We start from the raw sequence: 16,435 nt of genomic DNA on the forward strand, positions 1-16,435 counted from the left end.
CTATAAAGTGTTAAAAAATTCCAGAGACAACTGGTCAAATTAAAGAAAAAGAGTTTTATCTTGGATGTGAAATTTTCCTTTCTCCTTTTTTTTCCCCCCCTCCACAATCAAAAACCTTGGAAAGGGAGTAATAATAATAAAAGAGAAATGGACTCAAGCACCAACTTGCTGCCAAGGGCTGTAATACAATATCTCAGCATTTCAAGGGTAAATCAGTGTGAACTGCGTTTGCCGTCCCTCTGAAAAAAAGTAAGTATTAAACTTCCGTTCAGTCTGGGTGGACTGCTGAAATATAGGAAATCGGTTTCGGAGAGGGAAAAAAAAAAAAAAAAAAAAAAAAAGGAAGGTTTTCCCAAAGAGAGCACCGTGCGGAGCGGACAGAAGTATGAAGAGCGGCAGCGCGGCTGCTGCCGGTCTGCTCAGCTCCGCTTGGGGGGACGGCGGCGGCTGCCGGAGGCGGGAGGCTCAGCGGCGCGGCGGGCGGCCAGTGAGTGCGGCCCCGGGGGCGGCGGCGGGAGCCCGGCCGGCCTGCCTGCCTGCCCCGGCGGCGGGGGGAGCCCTGCCTGCCTGCCTGCCTGCCTGCCTGCCTGCCTGCCTGCCTGCCTGCCTGCCTGCCTGCCTGCCTGCCCCGGCGGCGGGGGGAGCCCTGCCTGCCTGCCCCAGCGGGGCTCGCTGCCGGCCCCACGGCGGAGCCCGCAGCCCGGGCTCCTTTAAATTGAGGGCGTTTCGCTTGTCTCGCCGGCTGCCTTCGAGTTTAAAGAGAAAGGGGCCGGGGAGCGTTAGCGGGAAGGTGAGCTTCGCCCGGCGGCTCGTCGCTGCGGAGTAGGTGCTTTTGTTTCCTTCCCCCGTGTCCCGGGGCGGCCGTGGGGGGCCCGCCGGGGAAGTGGCAGGGCTCGGCGGCGGGCAGCGCGGGGCGGGGGCGGCTGCGGCTGCCTGCGCGCTGGGCAGCGGGGGGCTTCTTTCTGCTTGTGGGGTTTTGTGGTTGTTTTTTTCTCCCGCTCTCTGGCTGTACAGAGTTTGAAAGCATCACGGAGACGGAATGAGAGCGTGCGTGGGCGTGTGGTGGAGATCCACGAGCGGGTCACCCGGGGCTCGCCGCGGCTAGCCCGGCGGTTGCTGGCGGACCGCCCTGGGCATCCCGCGGAGGGCCGGGGGCCGCGGCGGGTTTGCTTGGTCCTGCCCCCGAGGGGCAGACCTGGGAGCAGCGCTTCCAGCGCTCATGGCAAAGCCATTAGCTCAGCCTTACTGTGGAGGGGCCCCGAGGAGGACAAACGCATCCCGGCGCAGCGCAGAGCCGGGCTCCGCGGCGGGTGAGCGCGGGGGGGCGGCTGCCGGCCTGCCGGGCGCTCGGAGCGGTGCGGGCAAAACGCGGGCGGGGGGATTCCCCTTGCGAGGCGGCGTGCGCCTTTCCAGCCCGTCGCCGTTCCAGCCCGTCTTTCGGGCAGCTCCCGCTCGCTGTGCGCTCCCCCGCTCCCGGCTTATCTTTCGGCTTATCTTTCGGGCCGCTCCGCGTAGCCCTGGGTTGCTGGTGGCGCAAGGAGAGGGAGAGGAGGACGGGTTTGGTACGTTTGCAGCGCCCGTGGGAAATGTGAGCGCCGGCATCGGAGGCTGCGGCAAGTGTTGGGTGGGAGGCGGCCAAGCCCTGCTGCGGCGCGGGTGGCTGCGCCGGGGCGCTCCCGGCCTGCCCCCTCCGCTGCCCCAAAGGGCTGGCGGGATGAGACCCCTCTCATGCCAAAAGCTGTCCTTCCAGGTTCTTGCTTTCCTCTTCAGGCTCTAGATTCAAATCTCAGGAGGGCAGAGTTTGTCTTTAAGAGGGCTCTGTTTCTTCACTAGTGCCTTATTTGTAGGAAATGAAGGTTGCTGTCTTCCTTACCTAGGATTGCTGCGAGCATCCTGCTGCAATGGTGTGTGTCAGCTGAGCCTACTGGCTTTGCATGCTCCTAGGGGAGAAGGGCTCTTGGGGCACCAGGAAGGATGCATTGCAGGCTGCCCAGTGCAGTTCCAGCACACTTCTGACAGTACTCTGAAATTAAAAACAAACAAACAAGTACTCTTCAGTTTCCATGTACATTAAATTATGAATGGTTTCTTCACTGTGGAGTAGATGCTGTGCCAAGTATAATGGTTTTATGATGGTTTTGTGATGTGGATTGTGACTTAATAGGAAATTAGCTGACATTCCTAAATTCATATCATATGGTACCATAGGCCATCTGATCAGCATTATACTGTGGTACCCTAGTTGGAACCACAGCCAAACCTAGATGGAGGTGGTGAAGTGAGGAAGAGTCAGTACTATCCTCATGTTTCTAGTTCTTACTGACTTTAGGCTACTCATTTGGTCACCTGATTTATTTTACCCACAGTCTTATTTAAATTGGCACACTTCCTATCCAAAGTACCTCTTTGACTCCACTTTACACTTCTCAGTTAAGCTTCATGGTAATTTCAGGGCAGGATTTGGAAACGGAATTTCATAATTACAAGCAAAGCTGATGATTGGGAGTCAGCTTGTAATGCTGTCTGCATAGTGTGCTTGCAGCAAGAGACACGCTTATACACCTCATAAGATGTGATACGTCAGTTTTAATATGTATTTCCTTTTCTAGTTGGTGGAGGTTGAAACCTCTTTTGTATTAATTTTTAATGGCTATTTTGTTTAGACATGCAGAAAAACATACAGTAAGAGCCAGGCAAAGAGAAGTCAACTTGAAAGTTTTTGAACTGTGTTAGGAATCAGGCTTAGCTTCCAGAAGTTATAATTTTATGAGCAAGTAGATATTGAACATTCCTAAAGCTTTGTTTTGGTCTATGTGAGAAGGACTTTTTGCTTTCCTTTTGGTAGAGGAGACAATATCAAGGCAACAAATTTTTTTCTACTAGGCATAGTCCTGAAAATGTCTAGGCTTCCAATGATTAGCTCAGATTTTTGTGTGCGGTTAACTTCGTTTTGGTCTGGCCTCAGACCAAGGGCCTTACAGGTCTAAAGTATCGGTAAGCTGTTGTGCCAGGTTCTCTACCCTCCGCCCAAAGTACTGCCCACGTTTGTAACATGTATATTCATAGCGTAAAGGACAAAGGCTTCTTGTGATTAAAGTTTCCTTTATCAGTGTAGATCACATTTTGATGTAAGCCCTTAAAAATTCTAATTGATTAATGAGTTTCAGATGGTGGTTCCCCTCCGGTGCCCCTCCCCCTGCTCCTAACATGTACAGTATGCTCCAAGTTAATCTGGGAAAGCTCCAGAAACCTTGGGCTAAATTGGTTGTGGTATAGTTTATAAGGATAATAAAATAACTAGAAAAATTGAATTTCCTCACAAAAATATCCTTGCTGCATTTGTGAGCTTATGTTATATCTGCTTGTTTATGGGAGTGAGAAAACTAAGATTACAAATATATGTCTTTAGGATGATGCAGACAAGAATGACCTGTTGTTTCTTACAGAAGGGAAAGCTGTGTAACAGCTCTTGAAGAGGAGCTATGTGATGTAGTAGCAGAATCCCTTTAAAAGTGATTGTGTTTGTTTTCGCATATGTAAAAGGACAAAATGAGAGTGATTACTGTTCTGTAGTAAACTGGAAATTGCAGGTGGTAAAGGTTGACTGAGTAACATCTATCAGTGAGTGACAGGTCTCTGTTTTTTCCTACTGCTTCTTTTAGTCCACTTTAAGGATTTCAAGTAGGGGAGTTTTCATGGTTTCACTCGGGGAAATTATTCCACTGTCTAGCAGATCTCACCATAGGGAACAGTTTCCTGACAGTAAAAATATCAATTACAGAAGTTGTTAGTTACCTCTGTGCCTCTCAAAGGAAGACATTCATATATCTTTCTTTTCCCCCCTTTCTGCATATATGTGTGTGTATACGCATATGTATGTATATGGGGCGAGGGGGTGGAAAAACAAGAGCAGCCTTTAGTCTGTGGACTAATCATATACTCTCTAAATCTGAAAAATATGCCAACCCAGAGCGGGAAAACTGAAATCAGTTTTCAAATTTGAATGTATTTATGCTTGGACGTGCTATGTGTGTAAAACTGGCACTTGCTTATGTGAGAGTGGTGACTGCGAGTATGGGTCTTAAATTGTGGACAGCCTCATTTCTGCTTGCACAAATGCATGTTTTGGTGCTGCAACTTAATCTGTTTATGAACATTGAATCTTTTATTTAAGCCTCTTTTGCACCCAACTTGCAGTTACAGTAAGTGAATGCTTCACATAGTCCACTTAAACTCCAGTAAAGTTTCAAAAGTTCTGTTCTTTTCCATCTGCCTGAGGTGATTAGAACGAGCAGGGAGATCCAGCAGAGACCCTTGCCAGATACTCATGAGCTCTGTTCTGGCTTTTGATCCTCTGTCTCCTCTCTTTCCAGGATGGCTGCTTTCCAATAGCATTACCTTCTCTCTAAGACAGCAGGAGATTGTCTGCAGTTATAGCCGATACCCCTCTGTCAAAGCCAATGTGCAGTCTAGTGCTCAAGTTCTAGTTCCTTCAGAGAAAACTGTTGCTGCTCTTGTCTAAGTTACTGTCTGCTCTCTCTACCACTGACAGTAAAGCTATTGCACAGTCACGTGCATGATGTTTTGTTTCGTCTACAACTGATAGCTAATGTGCTTCCCCAATCATATTACAAGAGACCTCATTTCACAAGCTTAAAGCCTGCATATTTAAGTCTATGAAGATTTTATGAAATAGAGTCTTTGAACCCAATGTCCAAGGCAGAGTTATGCCATCTTCTGTTCCAGTTGTTTCAGCTTTGTAGGGCAACTAGGCCACTGAATTGGCATACATGCAAATCCTCAGTCCTGGATGAGACTGGTTTGGCTGCCAACTGAACAGAGCCAGTCAATTAGCTTGCCTGCTAGGTGATAGTACCTGGGGGGGGCAAAACAGATGTCTGTGGCACAGTGTGACAGTCAAGCTGGTATGGTGCAAAGGGGACATCGTGTAGGACCTTTGCATCAGAGATGATTTGGTTGATCTCTAAACAGAGTTCTGCATTTGCTTTATGATTTTTTTTTTACCTCTGTAGACATTATTATTCTTTTTATTCTTTTCTAACGGAATACAAATACAAAGAAAAAAGCTTGTTTTGCTGGATACTTAATTTCTATGCTAATTCTTAAGCCAAGTCATAAAGAGCAAGTGACTCAGCAAGTCTTCTTCATCCGTGACCTGGAAGGATGGTATCCAGGAGCAAGTGAAAAGGAGTGGTTCAAGCCTCCTTTTATTTGAGAACTAATGCACATGTAATTAGGAATAAGGCTGAAGTGACAATGAAAGTCATGTAATACAGAGAGCACTGCATAGCCAGCAGCTACTTAGTATAAGCCATTATGCATACATGCTGGAACTGGAGTGAAAACGTATTGTTTTGTATGATTAATTCACAGGGTGGACCATGTGTATTTCTGTGTATGTATATCTATGCATACACGCACACTTTTATATATACAATTTTACCATCTAGAATAAATTTTTTCCTCCTGAGTATACTTGGTTTTGCTTGAAGAGTACTATTATCACAATTTTACAGCTAAGGAAGGTGGTTGGAATAGGAAATGGAATTTAATCCAGGGATCTGCAACTGTGAGTGCCTAACTGTGCAGCCAGTTTTACTTTCTGGATTAAACAGTCTTTCCCTCCTGTGTGTTTTGAGTACAGAGTGTATCATTCTTGAATCCTTTTGTTCTCCCAGTTAACCCCAACAAAAGCCAGTGGAATTACAGATGATTACTTGTTTGATTCTCATTGCTTTCACCTGATGATCACTGACAACAATCAGCAGATAGTGTAAGTTACACTGCTGGCAAAATACAAGCAGTGAGCTACAATGCACAGAAGACTAAATGCACTACTGTAAAGCAAAATAAAAACGTCACTGTTTGGTAGGAGCAAGCAGAGAGAAATATAACCTTTTAGTGTGTTGAATCTGTTACATGTCACTGGGTGTACTGTAAACTATCCTGTACTGAATTCTTCAGCTAGACAATAAGTCTAAGAATTTGAGATGTCGTCCTGTTATTGAGAGAGGTGGAAAAAAGGGCTGTGCTGCATAAATATGACCTGTAACAAAACAGAATGAAAAGTAGTTAAAGACCTTTCCTTGTCTGCCTTCAGAATAGTAGGGGGAAGAAGTTGCTTTTTGAGGAACAAAGCATTTGGAGGTAAGTTTTGAAAATGCTTGTGCATATCTCGCGTCAGCCTCAACAGTTTGTAGAGAAGTGTAACATTCTGTAAAATATTGGACGTGTTTGTGTTGGCTAGTTTTAAAGAGCTTCATATATGATGATTTGATGTTGCTGTTAGAAAGTAGTGAGATTAGGAAAACCAATATTTTTTGGCTACTTTGTTCATACCTTATGTCTGCCAAAAGGAAAGGGTGAAATAGTTGTTGGAGCCAAAGAGGCTTGCATCAGCTGTAGTGATGTATCCTTGAATGCCACTGTCTACCTCTGTGGCAAGTTAGTCCATTTTTCTGACCAAATTTATCACTGCTAAATTGTCAATAAACTTTTCTCCAGCTCACCAGAAAATAAATATGTTAAGACATCTTAAGGAGGTGAGTTGATGGTATCTGAGTGAAGAATCAAGAGCCTGGTCTTGACTACAGGTAGAATCTTCAAAGGGGTCTTGAAGGAGCTCAGGACACAACTGCTGTCACCTTCACGGAACTAACTCAGTTCAGCTTCTTCACAGATCCCAGCTAGTATGTGATGAAGTTTTAATAGTTAATGTATGGGCTATTACAATTGATGAAGTAGATGAACATTTTAATGAAGCTTAGGTACTTCAGCACTGAAGTATTGTGGAGGCTTAAGTTAAACTTAGAAGTTCAGTAGTGGTCAGCATTTGCATAAAGGATAATGAAGAGTTTGATAGACTCTGATGCTTGCAGTTTGATGACTGACCCTCAATATGACTTGTAGAATTTGTGATGGGAGCTACAGGTAACAAATTGTGCTCTGCTCCTTGAAAGCTGATTTTTTTTTTTTCTTTAATTTTAAAAATCCAAGGTAGGAATTCTGTTGCTTTGATTCTAACAAGAAAGTATTTTACTGAAGTGTAGGGCAGGTTATCAGAGAAGTAGGGGAAAATTAATTTATTTCAGGAATGAAATTAAAGAAAACTTACACAGAGGTAAGGTTGGATTGTATGTGTATTCATATTGGATTCATCTGTAATTCTTTGGGGTTCTTCTCAGTGGAGACTCTTCATCAGTATTAACTTTCTCATTCCACAGTCTTCACTTTGTATGCCTACTTCACAAATTAGCCCATACATTATTGTTAATTCAGGGCTACTATTTCAAGCAGACCTAGTCCCAGTATAGAGATGCCTGAATAATTTTCAGTTTCTAGAGATTTTTGTCACCTGTCTATCTGTCTTTCCTCATCTTTCCTAGTTTCCCGTTCTGAGAACCTGTGTCCTATTAAAACTACCTTAAACTCAGAATACTCTTCTTGTCTCTGGATCTTCTCTCTTCTTACTACCACAGTTACTATGAAACTGAAGCACTCATGCATCCTCCAAAATCAGAGCTCTTTCTTCTCCCACATTTTTTTCCTTCAGTGAGTCTCAAAAGTTTCTCGAGACCTTTACACAGCCTGGTTGCTGAGTTTTATGAAACAAAAGGTAGGTCAGTATGAAATACATTTAAAGACAGCCCTGTATTTTAGAGGCAAACTGGACACCTCAAACTCCTGAATTCTCTGCTCTGTGTCTCCATAGAGCTCAGCCTGAAGCATAAACAGGCTGCAGTGCTTGTTTCACAGACTGATGGGGAAACCCAAACTGCCTCCATGTAGCCGCTCCCAAAGCCTTCCCTCTCTTTTCTCTAGTCTTAAAGAAATGCAACTTTCAGACCTTAGAATGACTTCAGCCCCACCAGTGGCAGCAGCCTGTATCATATCTGGCTGGCTGTCAGGCATATTATAACGTTGTTGGTTATTAATTAGCTCCAAGGTTCATAGGGCACTTCATATACGTGGTCTTGGAAGTGATAAGGTAGGTGGACCTTTCCTGAGGTGAAAGAAAAGGATGTTGTCTCCATAATTTTCCTCTTAACACAACCCAGCTCAGTGTGTCATACCCCTAGCAGGGCAGACACTGCTTAGGGTCCCATGATGAATATTGCTGTGTGCATCCTTGAAATATAAAGTTACAGAATAATTTAGGTTGGAAGGGACCTCCAGGGCTCATCTAGTCTAACCCCCTCCTCCAAGCATGTATGAACTGTGAAATTATTTCCAGTGAAGAGGTGCAGTGTCTAACAGGTTCCTTTAGTACAATGGTGCTTCTTTTTGCAGCTATATTTTTCCAATCTGTATGTCAAAAGAAACAAATTGCAGGATTTTGTTTCCTGAATATTTAGATACATATGTGTTAATAAACTGAAAAATTGATGCAAAAAAATGATGTATTTTTACTTTGCTTTATTTGTGTATTGTATATGAAGTGAACAGTCAGGAATGAGAACATTTTTTTATTACTTTTTACCAATATGATTTCAGAGGCGATTCAAAAGAATAAACTACTTTCAGTTCTGGTTCTCACTGTATCAGTGGAGTTTATAGACTTCAGAAATCAGTCAAAAAAATTATTTTAAGGCTTTTTTTTTCCAGAAAGAAAGTATATGACAGAGGTATTTATACTTGATGCCATGTAATCTTTGAAGACAAGGTGGTGTCAATTATCCATCTTGCCTCTGTTTCCATCCAAAATGAAGCAGTGATTTGAAGTCACTGAGTGACTTAGAGCAACTTTAAATGTACTGTCATTGTAATTCCTTAGCTGTTAGTATCATCTAGTCCAAAGAAATCTGTTTTGAGAGTGACATTCCAGATTGATTTTTGCAGAGCTAACAGCCTAATTCTTCTCCGTCCACTCCCTCGCACCCCGCCCCAGATGAACAGGTATGATTTGGATTTAATCAACCAGGAAACCATAAATCCAAGCTGACGTTTTTACAAAGTCAGTTTTCAGAACAGAGCTGTGCTTAAATTACATACTTTAGTCTGCTTTAAACTCCTCTCCTTTTAAAGGAACTTTGATACATAAGGATTTTTTTTGTTAGAAAAATGTAAAATCTACTGATAATTCAGAAATGTGTATTTATAAAAGGGGATAAAGTCTTTTTTATGTCTATTTTCCCCCTTCCCCAACTGAAAAAAAATTGTCTAATTTCAGTAAGAAGTATATTTGTAGTGAAAACCGTGTCTATCTCAAGGGCAAGCCAAACTTCAGGATTTGGGGTGAGGTACTCTCAACAAGAGCTTAAGCAGATGGTTTTGTGAACAAGGAGTTTAGTTACCCAGGGTATGGTTAAAAAATGCTGCAGTATTTTAATGTAAGCATTAAAATATCCCAAGGAGCATTTCATATATTTGGAAATGTCAGTTACAGCACAATTTTATGGAAAGGCAATTGCTTTTTACATTCAGTAAACATCTTCCCTTTTTTGGCAAAGGAATTGTTTTCAGTATTCTTGTTATTTCAGGCCACAGTGGAATAGTGTAACAAAATGTTCTTTTTTGTTGTTGTTTTTAAGTCACTATTACCTCTTACCTGACTTGAAAGGTATGCAAAAGACAGAAGGAAACAGTGTTTGCAGTGTATCATAAGCTGAAGCCAGCTGACTTGTAACCACAGTTGGTGTGGATCAGCCGGTTGACAAGAGGCAAAGAGCTATGCCTTATGGACCTCCCACCCCCACTTAATGTCTGTCTGGTGCCACCTCCATGAGACCTTGTGACTGCTAGTTGGTGTGACTGGGTTTTCAGCAGGCTACCTACAGCCTACGGGCAAGAAAGTATCCCAGGTCATTGCTACATTGCATTAGGGTCCAGGTCTGAGTTTCTTTTCAGAGAGAAAAATAACCTTCTTTCCTTAGCATGCTTCTCCACAGATGGGGGAATTAGTCCTTCAGGAGCAGAGATATAGGTCCAGTGGGCCTGACGTCTCTGGCTGCTGCAAGACTCGGAGCACGTAACTAATGTTTAACACATGACGTATGGTCTTACCTGAACCTAAAGTTTCAGTAAGTCCTCACTGAAGCAGAGGAGTATTTGTATAAAAGGTGGAAATTGGGAAGTGTGGGTGACCAGCACTAGCTGTTGTGCTGCTCTCTGAAGAAATAATGCTGTTCAGTAAATAGATTTGGTGTGGGTTTTTTTTTCTTTAATTATTCTAAACCTGTAGAATAGACTGATTCCATTTGGTAACTGCATTTGTTAATTGTCAGTAAGTTTACTGTAGTAGCGTAACTCGGTTGTTCCCGTGTTTTTCTTGGGCCTGATCCAAAAATCTCTGAAACTTTCCATTTATTTTGAATGGATATTGGATCAGGCTCCGTAGTGAGTTTAGCTTTGTGTAAAATGTTTATTTTGATTTGATTTTAATAATTCCTTGCAGAATATTTGGCTATGTGTTGGCAACATGTGTAGCTTGGTAGTACAAATGAAGTTGACATTTATCTGTATGATTTAATGACTTGCAATGTGATCCATTAACAAAACAAAACTTCAGTCATCAATGTTGTATTCATATGTTAGATCCACATCTGTTTATCTGACATCTAATTTCTTAGAATCATAGTTACTATTGTTATCTTCTACAATTCTAAAAACAGAATGCATGAAACTTTATTTGGTATAATGAAGTACTTCTTTCTTCTTTCTTCTTTTTTTTTTAATATAATAAAACAGGTACAACAAGCGGATAAGCAATGTGCACTGCTCTGAGCCCGAAGGCACGTGGGCCTGGCCTCTCTGATATGCATCAATACAGTCAGTGGCTTGCAAGTAGACATGAGGCCAACTTGTTGCCGATGAAAGAGGATTTGGCCCTGTGGCTCACAAACCTACTGGGTAAGACACAAGAAGATGGAATGCAAATACTGGGCAGTAAGAGAACTCTATATGCTGTTAGCTGAGAATTCAGTCCTTCAGACTTTGCATTTCAAAAATAAAGGTAGTTATGATTGGGTAGCTACCTCCACATAGTGCAACTGTTAGCAAGGTCAGAAAACCTAGTAAGTAATTTGCCTCCACAGTGTTTCTGTGAGTAGCACAATGGAACTTTATTAGTCATTTCATGTTTATTTTTCCTAAAATTTCATTTTAAATGTTCTTTTGCATGTGTTCTCTGTATTAATACCATTAAGCTGAATGGTGCTAATTACTGCCATCAACTACATCTTCCATTTTTATCAGTAGGCCTCCTAAAGAGTATGAGTGTATTGACTCTCTTGAACAGAAGGAGCTGTTAAATAGTTCTTTGCTGACCAAGCAGTCTAACGTTTGATAATTGCTGCCCAAGGCAAGGCATGCTAAGACATGTGGAAGCTGGTGCATAGAAGGGTCTGACCTAGTGGCTGCAGCTGGGACCTGGGGATTTACTGGTTGCAGCTGTACGTCTTGGTGTGTGAAGTCAAAACACATTGTTGATGAAAGAGGATGCAAACCAAAAGCCAAGAAAAAACATCAGGTACACATGAAGAGGAGCAAATAAGAGTATGTCCCTGGCAGGAAGGAGAGAGACAGTTCCTTGGGATATACAACTCATTCAAGAAGGTGGAATTTAGAAACTATGAGCCAGGAAATAGTATGTTGTTTGTTGAGAACATTCAGGGGAAAATGGCTTTTGTGTGATCTCTGTGAGTCCAAAGGATTCTACCAAAGAAATACGTGACTTACACAATACCTCATCCTAAGGGAAACATGCCAGCAGTTCCTCTCGTTAAACAAAGAGGAGAAAATATTTCAGAGGAGGTGATGTTTACGTGAAACTTTTGTTGATGTTATTTTGGAGGAAAATTTGGATGAGTGTTTTTAAATTTGGTGTGTGTGGTTTTGGGGGTTTTTGGTTTTTGTAGGTTTTTTGTTTTTGTGGGTTTTTTGGGGTTTTTTTTTGGGTTTTTAGGTTTTTGATTTTTTTTTTTAAAGTCTGTTCTGGTGAGACATAGGCAGTGTCTTGTCTTGGCAACTGCTGTAGCTGGACCGTCTCAGTGATATCGTATGATAACAGAGCATATCTAGTGCCCTTCCTCTGCACGTTCTACATTGCTGTATTTCCTCTTTGTTTTCAGAGGAAGGGAAGTATCACTGTTATGAGAGGTGTAGTCAATAAGTACAGTGTCAGCAGAATGCAAGAACACAGTATTTTGCAGGTAGGCGATACCCATTTTAGAGTAGGAATAGTTATGAATCCACAACGGGAAAAGTGGCACTTGTTTGAAATTACATCTTTGTGTGGTACTTCAATTTAAATTAATGAGTTTTGAATATAAAATTGTCTAGGCAATACCAGAACAAAATGCAGAAATCCTGACTTTTCATTCCAGTTACCACAAGACAGCAATCCAAAAGACTGGTTTTTGAATCAGAAGCAGCACATTCCATTAAGGATTTAATATATTGTTTAAAAGTTTTAAACAATGAAGTTTTAGTGAGCCACTCTTAAAACAAATAGAAGCTTGTTTGCAGTTCATAACAGGGTCCTCACAGTGACAAGTTTAGGAATGAGGTCACTTTTTAAGCAAGAAAGTAGCAACCAGCAGGAGGTTCTGAAATGCCAACTATAATTAAAAATCTGATTTTTCATATGGACACCAAATTCTACACTGCAGAACTAAATGGGCACAACCTTCTTATAATTAAGCAGCATACACAGTTCATTTGCTTAATGCGTTCCCCCACACCTTCTCACACCAAGCTGCTCTTTTCTCAGAGTTTGTCCTGAAGAACTGAAATTATAGTGATTTGTTAAACTGCTTTGAATTCCTGGGTAGACATTGTTATTCAAATTAATAATTCAATTAAGTTAAAATTCACATTCAAAATAAATTAAGTGTAACTGAATTAAAGTAATTAATATTCATATAAATATATTAACTCGGAATTCAAATTTGGTTTAATTACTGTATAATTTAGGTTAACTTTAATGAGAAGAGGGACACGTGAGCATGTTGCTGCAAGATAAAATAGGTATGAATTTATGGCATGCCGTTGCTTTGTTGTAAAAACCTGTCTGTAGTCTCTCACTTTTCAGCATCCAAAAGGATGAAAGGATATGCAAGACACTTTTTTGTTTGTTTTCTTGTGGTTTTTTTTTCCTCCATGGGAGAAATAATGTACTTTGCATTTAATAGTCAGTAGATTTTCACATGCATGGATGTGCAGATAACACAGAGCAGATAATATTCTGTGTATCCACACCCTAGTTTGCTCTGTGCTGTAACTTGTGTGGCCTCATTGTAAGTGTCTTTATGCCAGTTCTGATGAAATAGGATTTCTCAATTTATATAGAAAATTAATATGCACTTCAATTAATTTTTGCCACATTGGTTCATATTTTGTTTCATCTATATTTTGTTCATTCATTTGTACTATGACTCAACAAGGACACATAACCTTTTCAAATAAATGTAGATTTAAAAACAAATAATAGAAAGTATTTTAGGCAAGAATAGGGCTGAACTTCTTTGAGGTAGTTTGATCAACTGGTGGTGTTTTTGGAAATTTTTGTGGAGAGGCAAATATGTCCTACACAGTGTTACTGGAAGTTAAAATGGTGACAGTTTTGCAGCAGCAAAGCCTGGTGTGGGTTCGAAATTACAAACTGGAAAACATTAGAAAGATATTGCACTATATAATATGAATGAAGGGTTTTGATATTAGATGGAAATTAGGCATAGCTAGAAGTTGACCTTACCCGAGTGACAAATTGGAAGACTGAGATACATGGTGCAGCTGGAATTTTTAACCCTGAGACTTTGGACATTTTATTCTAATTTAGTATGGACATTGTTGTGGGGTTTTTTAGTAATCACTAGTACTCTTGTACGCGTTTTGCTAATTATTTTTGGAACCATGTCAGAGAAACTCGGAGCTTCTGAGAGGGCGGTTTGTCATTACAGCTCCATTACTGAATAGATTTTAGCTGCCTGTATTCTGGGGGCTGGAAAAAGGACATCGCAGATAAAAGCGATGTGTCAGATGGGACTGACTCATACAATATGGTATATAGTAGCATTCTCTAGGTGGGACACATCAGCATTGTGGGTGTTGGGGCTTGCATGCTGGAGAGGAAGATTGGAGCTATGGATGTTGTGTCTCTTACCCTCGCTTCCCTCTGCTGAGCTCTGGTGGCTCAGTCAAGAGATCCTTGCAGTGGCAAAGGTAAGGGGATGTGTTGACCCAACTGTCTTGCAAATCATGATCATGTCTCTGCCTTGTTTTTATTATGTATAGAGCCAACGAAGCACTCGGCAATGCTTTCACTGCTGACACGCTCCAAATTTGGTAGATTATGTATATACTTATTTTAGTAGAATGCTCTTGTGGATGCTGAAAACTTCTGTTCCACCTTGAGCAAGCTTCACAGGGGAAGTAGCACAGCTGGGCCATAGTAATCTCCTAGCAGAGGCAAAGTGTCAAGTTGAAAGCAAATAGGATTTGCTTGTCTGCTCTACTCTCCAGTACTGCCAAGTTTTCTCTTGTGTGTCTGCAGAGGCAAAAGGGCTGATATCAGGATGAGTGGGCCTCATCACCAGTCTGTAGTTTAGGACAGGTACAGAGGGATGGTTTCTCTGTTTCCCCTTTGGCTGTTGTGTAGACTTCTGATCTTTTTTGCCATTCCTGGAGCCCATTTACCAGCTGCAGAGGGTTATAATATTGTAGCTTCATCCATCCAGCTTCATTTAGCACATGGGACCACAGAATAGACCTGCAAGATATGCCTGTGCACATGTCTGGGCTCCAAGGTTTCAGTGCTGAGGCCTGTTCCTAACAGGGTTTTCCGGGCTTCAGAAGCTCATAGGAGTGGAGTTGGAGAATGCAAGATGCTGCGGAATTGGTCATGTAAACATTGAATGTTGCATGAGGCATGTAAAAGTTGCTTGGGTGCAACAGTGAAGTAGGCTTGGAGAAAAGGAAGAGAGAGGTAAGGGCGTTAGGAGAGGCATTGAGTTGAAGACCAGGCATGGAATTTAAAGGCGTGTTGAGGGATGAAGGGTGGGAAGTCTTCTGCAAAAAAATTGTCTGTCTTTGATTCTGAATTAAAGCAAAACCTGCTTCAGCTCAGTGTTCTTGCTGATCTTGTTGTCTAAGAGGATTCTGTAGCAGTACCTTTATTTTCAACACCAGCGTGTTCAGCCCAAGTGAGTGGGAAATGCAGGTTTTAAATACCTGACTATCAAGACATTCATGATACTGATCCTTCTAGTAATTCTGCTGGCACTGATGCAGTTTCTTATTTAGTTGAGTGGCTTTGTAATTTTCTTTAGTATCAACATGCCTTTGGGATTGTTTATATGTCCCATTTCAAGTAAGTGATAATGTCTCAATGCTATCAAAACTATTTCTCTTGCTGTCTTATTGCAGGAAGCAGAGTAGCCTTGTCAGAAAAGAACCAGTTTTGCATGGGCATAAAATCATTGGCCTTTGTTTTCTTTATTTTTATTGCCGTTTGTGATCTTGGGTTTAAATGCCACACAATTTTAGAGGGTCAGGAGGACTTGTTCCACTGGTGCCTCAGTATTGTAGAAGCTCATCCTTCTACCGATGTGCTTCAGAGATTCACCGGAGTGAAATGTTTCTATTTGTAAACTAATAGTTTTGTGTTACCACTGAAGCATACAATTCAAATAGTTGATGGGCTAGTTGTGAGGCTGGAGTCAGTGTCTTGGACTGTAGTTATTAAACTAAGCGCAGAAGAACTCAGTGCAATAATAGAGGAACCAACTAGCTTTTGGTACTTTGTTTTAGCCTTGAGTCCCTTTGCCGCCTTCTGAAGGCTCCGGTTGTCTGAGATGGCCTGAAAGGAATACTTCATCTGCGGCCTCTTGGGCACACACCCTGGGCATGGACTCTTTTTAGTTATTCTTTCATAGACCTCCCAGTCTGGTTGCATTAGGACCCCCAGGACTGGGTGGCCTTACAGATAGCTGCCCACAGTTTCCAAGTGGTAGGTGTTCAGGTATAACAGTTTGTCCTTTTAAAGAGCATCTGGTGATTGCGGTAAAAGAGAGGGTAAGCAATGCTTGCGAGGTTTGAGAAAACCTTCATATTCCTGGGGTTTTTTTTCATACTTTTAGTGTTGTTTTTTTTATTATACTTAATGTTATTACCATTCTATAAAAACATTGCAACTGCTTTCTTGTAATTATAGGGGGAGTTATACATTTTTAATGGAGCTTAATGTTTTTTCCATACAAATATACAGAGCCATTTTTTTCCTCAGGCTATGAACATTACTCTCATTTGAATCAATACATTTCAACTGTTAAATATGTCAGAGTGTCTGTTTTAGCAAAGAAATGCCACCTTTTGGAGCCATAAAATACAGTGAATTGAAAGCTGACACCTAATATATTTTTCATTGGATACAGATGTTCAATGCAAAACTCATTCTTTCAGCTTTCATAAAAGGGAA

At 41.7% G+C, this 16,435-nt stretch overlaps 1 protein-coding gene across 6 annotated transcripts in view; it reads left to right on the forward strand.

The window, feature by feature from the left end:
* Positions 1–407: 407 nt before the first annotated feature.
* GAS2 (growth arrest specific 2) overlaps positions 408–16,435 on the forward strand; it is a 100,824-nt gene continuing 84,796 nt past the window's right edge. The window contains exons 1-2 of one of the 6 annotated variants that reach the window (XM_072864601.1): positions 408–826; positions 10,708–10,869. In XM_072864601.1, the coding sequence (XP_072720702.1) occupies positions 10,728–10,869 (142 nt within the window). In that variant the 5' untranslated portion in view covers positions 408–826; positions 10,708–10,727. Of the gene's footprint in view, positions 827–1,239; positions 1,311–10,707; positions 10,870–14,065; positions 14,182–16,435 lie in introns of those variants that run through there. The other 5 variants (XM_072864600.1, XM_072864604.1, XM_072864603.1 and 2 more) reach the window with 5 other exon arrangements.

The sequence above is a fragment of the Ciconia boyciana genome, chromosome 6 (genome assembly GCF_034638445.1).
Source record: "Ciconia boyciana chromosome 6, ASM3463844v1, whole genome shotgun sequence".
In the NCBI taxonomy this organism is placed as follows: domain Eukaryota; kingdom Metazoa; phylum Chordata; class Aves; order Ciconiiformes; family Ciconiidae; genus Ciconia; species Ciconia boyciana.